The sequence below is a fragment of the Marmota flaviventris genome, chromosome 6 (genome assembly GCF_047511675.1).
Source record: "Marmota flaviventris isolate mMarFla1 chromosome 6, mMarFla1.hap1, whole genome shotgun sequence".
Taxonomy (NCBI): Eukaryota; Metazoa; Chordata; class Mammalia; order Rodentia; family Sciuridae; genus Marmota; species Marmota flaviventris.
Window position 1 is genome coordinate 140,743,875 of NC_092503.1, and position 13,195 is coordinate 140,757,069.

Here is a 13,195-nt window from a genome sequence, read left to right on the forward strand (position 1 = left end):
CATCACGGCCTGAGCTGAGAAATTCCTTTTGCTATTTACATGCTCTTTGAAAGTTAAAGCAAGCCCTGTTTCTGACATCATTAGACTCACCCCTGGCAAACAAGAGCTTTGGGATCAACCTGTGGTGCCAGGGAGGCCATCACGAGGGGCATTTCTGAGAGACTGGCAACTTACGTCAGCGTTGGGTTCTGTCTCCAATCTTTCACAAGGAATAATGGTTTGGCCTCTTTGAAGGCCAACTGTGGTGTCTTCTAGTGAAGGGACAAGGGATGGGGCATCTCTTGGACTTGCCTCCCCTTTGTGTAAAAGCCAGGTATCACCAAAGGAAGAGGGGAGACCTATGCTGGGAGCCTGGAATCACTCCTGGAGGGAGTGGTTTCATCTGCAGAACAAATGTGACTCCAGGCTGGTGTCACCATCTCCATGGAAATCGGAAGGGGTGGCAACTTCCAGCAGGCTGTGAGTGTTTCAGGCACATCAGGAATAACTTCCTGTCTGCCAGGGATGGGAAACACTGGGGCCCATTAAGAAATGGCATTTCCAGAGTCTAATTGCTTTTTGTTCTGGAAGATTCCAAAGCCACCACTTTCCTGACATGGGGATACTCCAGAGCCCTTGCCTTTGTCCCCAATCAGCTCCAGGGTGTGATGAGTCCACAAATCACAGGCAAGCGGTTCCCCAGCAGCTGAGCACCCCTGCATGCCTTGCAAGAATGTTGCGTGATGTGATAGAGTGTGCCAGACGGAGAAGTTTCTTCGAGGGGTGCTCATTTGGCAGTTTTGCTGGTTAAGTACTTTTTAGTTTAGATATCTTCAGAAGGCAGACTATTATTCATAAAGCAATTCTACAAAGAAAATGTCAGAACTTCTTTACTTAGCACATATTCTCTAAGGGAGCCTGTGCCCTTGCTGGCATGCTTTAATTTCTTTTCTTTTTTTTCAGAGGAAAATTTTTTTTTTTATCTTATAGCTATCAACCTGGTTTTCATTTGTTTCTATTTATTTATTTATTTATTTTTAAGGGCAGGGCTTTCCAACATGGACAGATCCTCACAGAATTTGCTCAACTAGCCCTATGCTTCTTATTTCTTTTTCCTGCACAAGGCCAGATATCAATGCCTTTTGTTTAAAAACTAAAAGAGCTTGCTCTGATGGAGTCGGGATACCCAAGTTTATGTACCAGTTTCCTACTTTTCTGTGTGACCTTGAGAAGTTTATGTGACATTACTGAGCCTGATTTCTTTCTTGAAATATGAGCCCACTAATCCACTCCTGGCCTCTTGTAGTGGTGGTTATCAATCCAGTTCTGCAAACATTCATTATGCACCAACTCCATGCTACACATTGTACAAGGCTGAATGAGATAAGGGTTGTGTTTCCCAATACACACAAGCTAGAAGACAAACTATGAGCATGCTTTGAAGAGTATAAAAACTTCCACATAGAATGGTAAGCCACATGAATTAGTAGATGAAGGTGATTCTGCATTAGACCCTTCCAACCCTCCTTATTCCAGAAGCATCTTATAAAAAGCTTTGTACTTTGATCCAGGGAGTCACATATATGTCTCTTGTAAAGAATATTTACTGTGAGCTCTCTGGGGTCCCTTTAGATGATTACAGTGCCACACTGGATGACACTCACTTGTTAGACAGGAGATGAATGAGCCTCTAAGTGACTCAGCATTCCCTTATTTTCCATAGAAGATGATATGTTTCAAGACCCTCAGTGGATGCCTGAAACCTTGGATAGCATCCAACCCCCATCCCCACACTATGTTTTCTTTTTCCTGTGTGTCCTGCAGCATTACCACATAGTACCAGAGTTAGCCTGTCTTTCCATGCTTTATGACCTGTTACCTCCTTTGCATCATAATTCTTTGTACTTTGGGACCATTATTAAGTAAAATAAAGGTTACTTTAACACAAGCACTACAATACAATGACAGTCTATTGATAACTGAGGTACTACTAAGTAATTAAAGGTGGGTAACATATATAGTGTGGATACTCTGCACAAAGTAATGATTCATGATGTCCAGGGCAGCATGGAACTGGTTAGTGTGGAATTTCATCACACTGCCCATAATGGCATGAAACTTTAAAACTTATGGAATTGTTTATTTCTGAAATATTCCATTTAGTACTTTTGGACCACAGTTGACCTTGAGAAACTGAAACCTCAGCATTCAAAACTATGGATAAGAGGAGACTACTGTTTAAATCATTTTATTAAACAGAATTCTTGAATAAATAAAGGATTAAAAGTTTTACATAAGCTGTTTTGAAAATTTATTAAAGTTCAGTTAAATAACTGTTTGATTATTACTGTTCACATGCTTTGTTCTAGAGGCTGGGGAAGGTACACCAATTGTTTTTTCCCTGCTCCCCAACTAGGTCAGAGGCCCCTGTTTTATGTTCTTGTTATGTCCTGACTTATTTTAGTACCTTTTACAATTGTAATTAGATTTTTATGTAGCTCACTTGTAAAATCCTTGTTAGCAGCTCTATTAGGGTAAAAATTGTGCCTGTCTTTTTCACTGCCATATCCCTAGTGCTATATTAAGCCTTGACTCTTAATATTTGTGAATGAATAAGGAATACTGTTGTGCTTTGCATGGATAATTGTGCTGTCAGGGCCATGGGGGAGACACACCATCAATATTTGGATTGATGGATGAGTAACCCCAGTTTGAGGGTATGAATGCTGGTCTGGGCTCAAGGGGCGCCATCAGAGGTCATTCTTCCTCTGAGAATACAAGTCCTGGCAAATTATTCTGTCCTGGAGTCTAATAGACCATATATAATTACAAATCAAAGAGCCTAAGGATGAATTTAATAACAAAATGCAATCTGATCATATTTCTCTAATGTCTGTTAAAAGCATTCAAGATATTGGAAACTTATTTACATTTTTTCACTTTGAACAAAATTGATTTCTTTGTTTAAAAGAAAATGTAAACTTGACCCTGAATTAAACCAGTTAGAAACACTAGATGCTAACTGGATGTTAGATGCTAACAGAGAAATCTACCTACACATCACCTACAAATATACTCCCCCAAACACGCCATATGTTTTTGACTCTTTTTCAAGATGGCAAGGACTGAGATTTGCCACTAATGTGTGAAGGACAGGGTATGGGGAACACAAAATGTATGAACTTGGAACTACTGAATCAAATGCAGCACATATTTGTTGAACATCTAGTGTGTGCCAGGGACTGTGTTAAATACTAGGAATAAAAAGTTGAAGGAGGTAAATGATGGGGAATGAAGTGGAGGGAACAAGTTGCAAGAGAAGGAAGACCCCACAAAGATAACTGATACCCAACCAAACATAACCGAGGACCCCTCTAGAGAGCTAGACAAAGCCACCAGAAATCCACACCCTGCAGAACTCACTCTAGCAGTAATTCCAGACTAGCAAACGGAAACACTTGACATTTAAAGGGTGAAACACATTCAATAATTCAGAGTTCCCACATGGTCAGAAGAACAAAATGAATTCACAATAAACACCCAACTCACTCCTGCTGCCTTTGTGGCCCCCTCATAGAATGCACCCAAAGCCTGGTTAGCACTATTAACTTAAAGACTATGCGATAATTGTCCCTGCATCCGCTCTGTCCTCACCAGGGTGGTATTGCTATTGATCTCCATTAATGATTTAGTGATTAAGGAGGACAAATTGCCTGCAAAGCAGGCTGAAGGGCCCCCAGGAATGAGCTGAACATTCTCTAAGTGCTGAATGTGCTGGTGTGACTTTCAACCCAGTGTCCGCTGCCACTTGGACCTCACCAGCATCTTGCTCCTCCTGACTCTCTGTTGACAACTTCTGAGAACTGTTCCCCTTTCTTCTTTATATGTTCCACTTGGGCAAAGGCCCTACTCCTCCTTCAAACCACTTTCCAGCTACGCAATGGGGCCCTTGTTATGCATTAGTATACACAAGCAGAAAACATGGTGATTCCTGGGCAGTTGTGTGTTTGGCTGTGTTAGTGGGGATCATCATATAGTCCTTCTCTTTTGGGTTATGCCTTGGGTGCTAGGCTGGAAATGCACACAGACAGTGAAATAAGATGAATTCTTTCTCTCACTTCATAAGTATTCCTTGAGAGATATCAGTGTATATTAAGATAAGGAGATAAAAAGTTTCCTTCTTAAACTGGACTTTTTCTGGAGGGAATTGTCTAAAAGTGTGAAGTCCCCAAAAACATGATTATTGATGGAATCCAAACAACAATATTTAAAAATGAGCCCTTTTGCATTACTCCTGGGAGAGAATCAGAAAGGAGTTTGGAGAATAAGGAACATCATCAATAGGGGGAGAGAGAAGAGGTGGTAAGGTTGAGAGAGATCAGGATTAGGTTGGAGAAGAGGTATTGGATTTTAAGAAGAGTAAATTGTAGTGTCCTGTGTTTTGTCATTATTATTTTGTGATTACTATGTAAATCAACAGTTCTCTAAGTGGGGTTCTAGTAGCCTGAGGAAACTGGTTGGAAATGCAAATTCACAGGCCTGTCCCCTGACCTATTCAATCTAAGAGTGCTGCAAAGGAATCTGTCTTAGCAAATCCTACAGGTGATATGGATGTCCTTTAGCTTTGAGAACCACTGAGAAAATCCTTCCAGTTCTTACAATTATGTAAGGTCAGTTAAGGTCTAGACATTCGTGGGTATTTTGTGTGATGGTTTGATTGTTGCCAATGACATTGATATTGAAGAAGGGTTGAGTATCTTATTTGGGGTCAGCAGTGGGGTGAAAGAATTCCTAGAGACAGAGATAGCCCCAGAGACAGATATAACCCAGGAATTGGCAGAAATATTTAGACTTCCACAGGCCAAGGAATGAAGGGGATTGTGTCCATTTTCCCCTGTGTTCTGGAGAGCAGGGAGGCCACCTGTTGTGCTTCTGTAATAAGCTCATCTTCTACTCTGTCTTCTCCATCAAGCCTCCTGAGCTTCCTCTTTGCAGCTTGTTTTCAACAAATGACTTTGCTCTACCCATCGCTGAGAGAAAGAGAATCACAAGCTCCCTCCACTGAATCTAGAGAATCTTTACCCTCTCCTCCTGTGCCCCTTCCTTAAGGAAGGGTGGAGGGGCCACCTCTTCACCCATTCCTGAATGTCATGCATGCCAAGAACTCACTTTTGAAAGCCTTGCTTTTCAACCTTGACCTCAACCATCACCAGAAGAGTTTTTGAAAAGCCCAGAAGCCCAGGCTGTGCCCCAGACCAACTGTCATTATGTCAGCATGGGGCAGGAGGACTGAGGCAGAGGAGGTCTTAAAGCTCCCCAGGTGATACCAACTTACAGGCTATGAGCCACTGTTCCCCTCTGGGCAGTGAACTCCACCACCATAAAATCACACACTCTCTCTCTCCTGTCTTTAAAACATTCTTCTTTGACCTTCACCTCAACACGGAGGCTGTGCAGAAGGCCTTCTTGAAGGAGGTGGTGATGCCTGCCATCACTACTTTCTCACTTCCATTTATTCTGCAATCCATGCCCATCTACCTGGTGTCTGTCCCCTGGCTTCAGTAAAATGGCCCTTTCAAGATTGCCGGTATGCCCATATTTCCACAAAATATGACCACCTTCTTTTCTTATTCAATTCAACCCAACAGCCTCATTTGACATTTAATCACGGTCTTCTTCAATCAGTCCATGTATCTGTTCTGTGGTCTTTGGATATTCTTGTATCCCACCGACTGCTCCTTCTCAACCTCCTTTGCTGACTTCTCTGTCTTGACTCTAATTGCCTATAATACCGAGTCGGTTTTGGGTTACACTTGATCTTGATGGTGCCCGTGTTTACACGACTAGCTCAGCCATCTCCTTTGAGTTCTACATTTGCTTATTCATGTCCCTTATTGGCATCTTCACCTGTATGTCCCATAGATGTCACCAAAGTTAACATTTTACAACAATCTCTTAGTTCCATGCCTGCATATTCCCTCCTTTTCCTCCAGTCTTTCTAGCTCTGAAAATGGCACTATCGTCAAATCAGTTGGCCAAACCAGACATCTAAAGTTATTATCAACTCATCTGTCTTTACCTTTCATCTTTAATTCCTCTGTAATTTCTATTTTAAGTCCAAAAGGGACTTCTCACCTCCATGGCCATCACTGTAGTCCAGTCTATTAATAGACCACATTGGTCTTGGACCACAGCTTCCAGATTGGTCTCTTTGATAGAAGTCTCACCTTCCTCCAATTCTTTCTCTGCACAGACATATCAAGGGAGGTCCTTCCACTGTATACAGCATCTTTACTTCTGGGTCTATGCAACTTTCTGAGCAGAAACTTTCTGGAAGCTGCTGACCATGGAGATGATTAAAGGTCAAGGTCAAGGCAGGTTTTTTTTTTTTTTTTCAATCAGGGATTGAACCTAGGGAAAATACAATTTTCTTGGTAAAGGTTGCTTCTTACATACTCCTCCACCTCAGTCTCTTCTCATCTTTGCCAATTCCTCTCCTGGACTCCTGAATGCTGGTGTTTCCAAGGGCTTGATACCATCTCTCAGTTCTTCCTTTATCTATGTTTCCTTGCTAGATGCAGATAACTCCCCAATACACTGTCTGTTTCTTCTCCCCAGATTCACATAATTCGACTGCCCGTCTGTGTCATTAGCACCAATCATTTGCAAAATGCTTTGTACCTGGTTCCTGTCATTAATAAAAATAGAAATTCACCTTTGAACTTCACATGGTCCAGTTAATATACGTAGTTAGTATCAACTTTGAATATCAGTCTTATAGATAGACTGGAGTGCTGGGTAGCAGATGAGGAGGGTGGGTGAACAGGGGGAATAGGATTAGCTCAATGCCATCTTCTAACACTACCAGACCAGCTCATTCAAAGGTCAGTAGCATTGGATTTATGTTCTACATGAGTAGAAAACATTTTTGTCCACTAATCTATACCTAATTCAGATGAACTCTGATACAAATGAAGCTTTCTTAAACAAAGAGAATATCATGCTTAGTGAAATAAGCCAATCCCCCCAAACCAAAGGCTGAATGTTCTGATATGTGGAAGCTAAACCTAGAACAAGGGAAGTTGCGGAAGGGGATAATAGAGGTCCATTGGATTAGACAGAGGGGAACTAAGGGAAGAGAGGTAGGAGGGTAATAGGATGGACAGTAGAATGAATCAGACATAACTTTCCCAGCCTTGTATTTGAATACACGACCAGGGTTATTCCACATTATGTAGAACCACAAGAATGGGATCCTAATTAGAATAAGTTATGCTCCATGTATGTATATTTGCCAAAATACATTCTATTGTCATTTATATCTTAAAGGAACAAATAAAATTATTTTTTCTAAAAAAATCAACAATAATATTACTTCTTTTTGGAAAATATTGGAGCCCAATGCATATAAGGTAGGATGATATAAAAAGTCTCCTGCTCTCAGTTTTTATGCTTCATTTCCTTGTTGCTGAAGATTTAAAAGTAGACCCTCCCCTTCATGGGGCATTTGCCTCTGTCAGCTCCACAGGAAGCGTGGGAACAGCGGAGGAGGCACGGGAGGGCAGAGATGGGATAGGGGAGAGTATCCTGGGTGTGACATGGTTTTTAAATTGAATTGATAGAGAACTTGCTGAATTTGACTGAGTTTATTTGAATGTAACTAGGTTAAGCTTCTGCAGTAGATAGAAAGGAAGAATCAAAATAGCATTAGAGACCGAGTAGAAGTGTATTAAAATACAACTATGTGTTTGTACCTACAAGGTACAGATTTGCAAAATGTGCACCCACCAGGCATCTAAACAAGTTTGTGTGATCGTCTAGGCTTTCTGTTGTTGAATTAGGGAAATGAAGAAGTTAATTCCACTATGGACATGGTTGACTTTCATTCTGTGTTTTGAAGACAAAGTCATGGATTCTTCTAGTTTTGAAAGTCAAGTTGCATAAGCCATTGAGTTTACAGAAATAGCATACAGCAGCCTTGTATGTTGTATCATCAACATATAGTTCCACAACTAACTCGCAACATTAAGCAATCTTCAATTAATTCTTAGAATAAATGTGTTAGCAGCAATACCTTTCCATATACAGCTTTAATTCTCACAAACATGGAGAACAAATTTAGTATCTTTCTCTTTTAATCATGAACAACAGTGTATGTAGGAAAGGGTCACATCCTCTAGAATAATCCTGCTAAGTCTCCAAAGACGATGTATTGGAAATAGGTGACTTTTTTTTTTTTTAATGAGAAAAAGAAACCTTTGCCCCTTACCTTCACACCAAGGATTGAAGAGAATATACGTGTCTGTCTCCGGGTTTCGGCGAGTTCGGAGTATGCCATAGGGGGTCCAGATAGCCACGTACATGCGGAATTTACCCACGATGCACTCGGGGGAGGACTGGATGGACAGCCGGACAGACCTGTCCTCGTTCATGATGACCTTGGCCCCCCACTTTCCCTTCTGCAGCTCTGGCACGACGGGCACTGGGATGTACGTCCCCTTGTTCTCCTGAGGGTAGCGACCTGTGAGAAGGAGCAGGAGGACCTGTGTGAGTGTGGAGCAGAGTTCACAAACCATTTTTGTTCTCACTCTGGGGTCCAAAGGGGGAAATACTCCATTAGGGCTTGAAATCCTAAAGCTTGGGCTTGAATTTCATTTTTTCTATCAACAAGCTTGGAGCTGGGGACCTACAAAGAAACTGAGGCTCCCTTCAAACCCTGATTCTTGTGATCAAGTCAGAAAGATTTCAGACAAGTTGCTCAGAGTCACAGGAATGAGTCTATTGAAGGGTCAGGCAAAGGGAAATGGACCTTCTCAAGCGAGAGACTGGGTCCTCTTGCAGAGGAGAGGGACGATGTGCCTCTCTTACACTCCAGTTTTATTGGGGAAACCAAAGAAGTTTCCAGAGAGTCTTGCCCAAGTCCACCTCTTGACTTGACTGACAGCAAGATGACATCAGACTTTCAAGTCCCACTGCCATGGCAATTCTGTGTCACCTTGGCCCATGCTGACCAGTTCTATTTGGATTCTTAACCATACATTCTTACAGATTTTATGATTAGGAGGAGCTATCCTGATCTCTCAGAGTTTCAGGATCTGGTCATGAAAGTCTCCTGTGTTCTTCCCCTCGACATTATCTTGGACCTGGATTTCTCCTAAGTTAACAGGTAGTTTGCCAAAGAATGTGACATATCCTGTCCACTGAGGCAAGGCTGCAGGTAAATCGCTTCTTGGAAAAGAAAGCATGTGGGGGTCAGCCCAGTGAGCCCATTTTATAGAATTCTTCTCTTGACCTTGTATTCTCCCCCATCCTCATCTGTCTGACCCCTAACAATAATAGTTTTCTTAATTTCTTTGAAGTTCAGATTTATTTTATTTACAAAAGGACAAAAAGACTTAAAGAGACTCCTTTTGGTGTCTTAGTCAATTTTCTGTTGCTTAATAATACAATACCACAGACTAGCTCACTTATAAAGAAAAGAGGTTTAGTGTGGCTCAGTGTTCTGGTTTAAGGTCAAGGGCCTTCTAACTGGCAGAGACCTGAGACAGCTCAGAAACCATGTGGCGAGACACAAACCCTTCATGTGTCCTGGTCTCTCTTTCCCTTCTTATAAAGTCACCAGTATTCCATCATGGGGACCTCAACCTTCATGATCTTCTCTAATCCTAATTCCTACCCAGAGGCCCCACCTCTAAGCATGTAGTCAGATTAGGTTTCCACCCTTTAATATCTCACAATGGGGATTAAATTTTACCTGAGTTTTGGAGGGGAAGGGGTCAAATTCTACTCAAATTATCACAGTGGTCAGAGAGTGAATTCAAACTAGTTGTAGAAACACCAATTTGGATGCAAGATCAAAAGTTATAGGGGACTTTGGGATTATCAGTTCCCTAAAATTTTACCTTCTAAAAAGTTGCAATTGTCTATTAGATAGAAGTACTATTAATACACAATTCTACTTTGGGGGCTCATAAAGCAAATTACTTTTGTTGATTCTGAGTACAATTTCTTTGATATGATATTTCCTATAATAGGAATATGCTGGTGGGGCATCCATATATAATCATCTTTACACTTATTTTTATATACTGGTTTCCAATCCCATTAATGATTTAGGCTTACGTCATGGGCAATGGTTAAGATTTCAGACTTCTGGTAAATGACCTGGGTTTCAATCTTGGCTTGACTACATCTTACCCTTGCAACTTCTGGAAAATTAATTGACCATTATAAACCCCCACTTTCTTCTCTTTGTGTTCATCAGTAAATAAGGACAATAATACTACCCATCCCATAGAAAGGCAAAATAATAGAACAATGTGAATGCTTTGCATATAATTTCTCAAACACAACAAGCACTTGTTATTTCAATAAAAGATTAAGCATCAGGTCATTTCACCATATTTCCAGGCTCATCATGTTTTATATATAAGCTATCTCAAGGTAAATGTTATTTTTCTTTATTACCACCATTTTGGGATTCTTTTTTTCATGGTCTTAATCTTTTTTTTTAAAGAAAGGCTTTTAAAACAATTTATTTTAGTTGTCAATGGACCTCTATTTTATTTATTTATACATGGTACTGAGAGTACTAGGCAAGTGCCCTGTGACTGTGCCCTATGACTGTGCTACAACCCAGTCCTCGTGGTCTTAATCTTAAAGCTAAATTTTATTAGTAGTTTTCTGAACTGTGTCTACAAAGTCAACATAACAGCATTATTTGACTCATTAACTTATGGTTTCATTTACAGTCTAATTTGCAGGAATGATCAAATCCATTTGCTACTTTAAACTGCAGCAAATCTTTCATTAATACACCTTTTCAAAATATAATAGATTCATTCCCCTTGAAAAGAGATACAAATAAGATAAGTCTGCAAATTATTTTGGTTGTAAGCAGAAACTTCAAGAGCAAAACTTACTCACTTCAATAGTGCTACATAAAACCTACAAAGCATTCCACAAATAAATAACATTTCATTTTAGTCTCTTTCATTATGGAGGTCTTTAAAAGATCCTTTGGTAGGCATATTGTCACAGGGAAAGCATTCTTAGGAGGACGTGGTCCTCTAAGTTACTACAGTGCAATTCTATAAGCCTGCTTCATTTTAATGAAAATAATGATTTATACAGTGCAAACCAGGGAGAAACATGATAACCCCAGTGCTTTGCTATGTGTTAGGGGTATCGGTTAATCACCATTCAGAATGAATATCATATATACCCATCATAAATCTGATGAAGACTTAATCATGATTTTTTGCCAAGGTGCCACAGGGGCCAAGTAGGGCTCTTGGGGATAAATAGGACTCAGCCTCCAGAAGTCCCTGCATAAACCCACAGGCCAGAGCATGTTTATTCCAAGGGCAACTGTGTCCACCCTTTTCCTGTTTAGCCTTTCTCTTTGTGTTTGCTAGACTCAGAGATGTGGTTGATCTTTTCCCCAGAGAGCTTGTAGCTCTCTGGAGCCTCACCCCTCCCCCCTCTACCCCCCACCCCGCGTTGAAGTGTAGACAGTACAGGCAATCTTGTCAGATCAATGGGACCCATAATTCAATTATTGCAGTGCTCCCAGCAGCTGATGCCACTACATACTGGTTTGGGTTTGGAGTGCACGGTATTAAAAAAAAAAATGTCACAAGTTGAATGATAATCAACTTTAAAATATAAAATCTAGTAATGACAGACAGATTTTAAAAAAAATACGAAATGAAAGGGGTTTAAAACTACCTTTGAGAATAGCAAAGAACTAGAAGACTGTATCTGAAAATACTCTTTGTACTTGAGATGTGCTCAAACCTGAGCTGCTCTTCATCCTAACATTCACGTTGGGTGAGAATATTGAAAGAACTGACACAATCACTGGTTTCCTGTACAGTTTGATTATCCTTTATCTTTAATGCTTCTGACCAGGTTTTTTTGTTGTTAATTTTGCATATACACAAAGATATATCAGAGATAGGACCAAGTCTAGCATGAAACTCATTTATGTTTTCTACCTACTGTATACATATAGACTGAAGGTAATTCTATACAATATTCAAAAGATTTTTTTGGATGCAACAATGTTTCGTGGTGTAAAATTTTCTATGTGTGGTGTCATGAAAGATCTTAAATAGGTTTGGAGAATTTTGGATTTTTGGAGCACTTTGGATTTTGGAATTTTATGTTAAAGTTAAACTCCATATATGTTACAATATGTCAAAATACATCCTACTATCATGTAAAACTAATAAGAACAAGTTAAAAAATATAAAAAAAGATACTCAGCCTATATTACATGTCAAAGTATGACTTAAAAGACACACTAAATTTCACCTATAAAATCCAAATTATGCCAAAATATTTTTTAAAAGAACCCAAAACACAGGAAAACAAAAAGAGTCGTGTCTACTCTTACTGGCATTGAATCCAGTTATAACACCATTAAAAGACTAGCTTGAACATTTTTCATTTATGTAGCAATATTTTCTATTATGTGCTAGACATCATTCTAAGTTCTAAGGATATAACACAAGCAAAACAGACCAACAATCCCATGAGAACTTATAGTCCAGAGAGAGAGAGAGAGAGAGAGAAGAAAACAATGCTTGTGGTGTTTATTATGTCCCTGTCTCCTCTGTATTCCTTATAACAAACTATGAGAAGGATTCAATTTTCACCATCCTAATTTGACAAATCAGGAAACCAAGACAAGGAATTATTTAAAAAAAGGTTGTTCCAGATGATGCAGTTGGTATACAGTGAAACTCACAATGAAACACAGACTGTCTGGCTTGAGGGTCTGGGAGTTTAAATACTAAGCTCTATGAAAGTCATTTGTGTTGAAAATGCTTTGGAGTTGGTGAGAACCATGTCAAATTCTGGCTCCACAGTTAACTCTTAGTGCAATTTGGGGCAAATCACTTAATTGTCTGAACTTCTTATTCCTTGATGGTTTGCAGTTTACTTCTGGAAAAGGAAAGACAAGACAAACTTCATGACGAAAGCTTTGCGTCTGGTCTGTAGCAGGTGCTGATTAGGAACATCTAGTGTTTGTGTTTTAAATTCAGCAGTTACTGGAAAGCACAGATAGGAGGAAGAAAAGTAATGTTTTCCGCTCTGGCTCTGAGACTGAAGAAATGTGTGTCTCTGGGGAAACTGGTCACTCTTGTTGAGACAAGGATTGTGACCAGTAGGAAAGCAATTTTCAACCCTCTAACACTAGACGTGACAT

General features: G+C 40.0%; 1 protein-coding gene across 2 annotated transcripts in view; it reads right to left on the reverse strand.

Moving 5' to 3' along the window:
• F13a1 (coagulation factor XIII A chain) overlaps window positions 1–13,195 on the reverse strand; it is a 164,385-nt gene that overhangs the window by 104,438 nt on the left and 46,752 nt on the right. For both annotated transcript variants that reach the window (XM_027948066.2, XM_027948065.2), the window contains exon 4: window positions 8,249–8,500. In XM_027948066.2, the coding sequence (XP_027803867.2) occupies window positions 8,249–8,500 (252 nt within the window). The remainder of the gene's footprint in view (window positions 1–8,248; window positions 8,501–13,195) is intronic.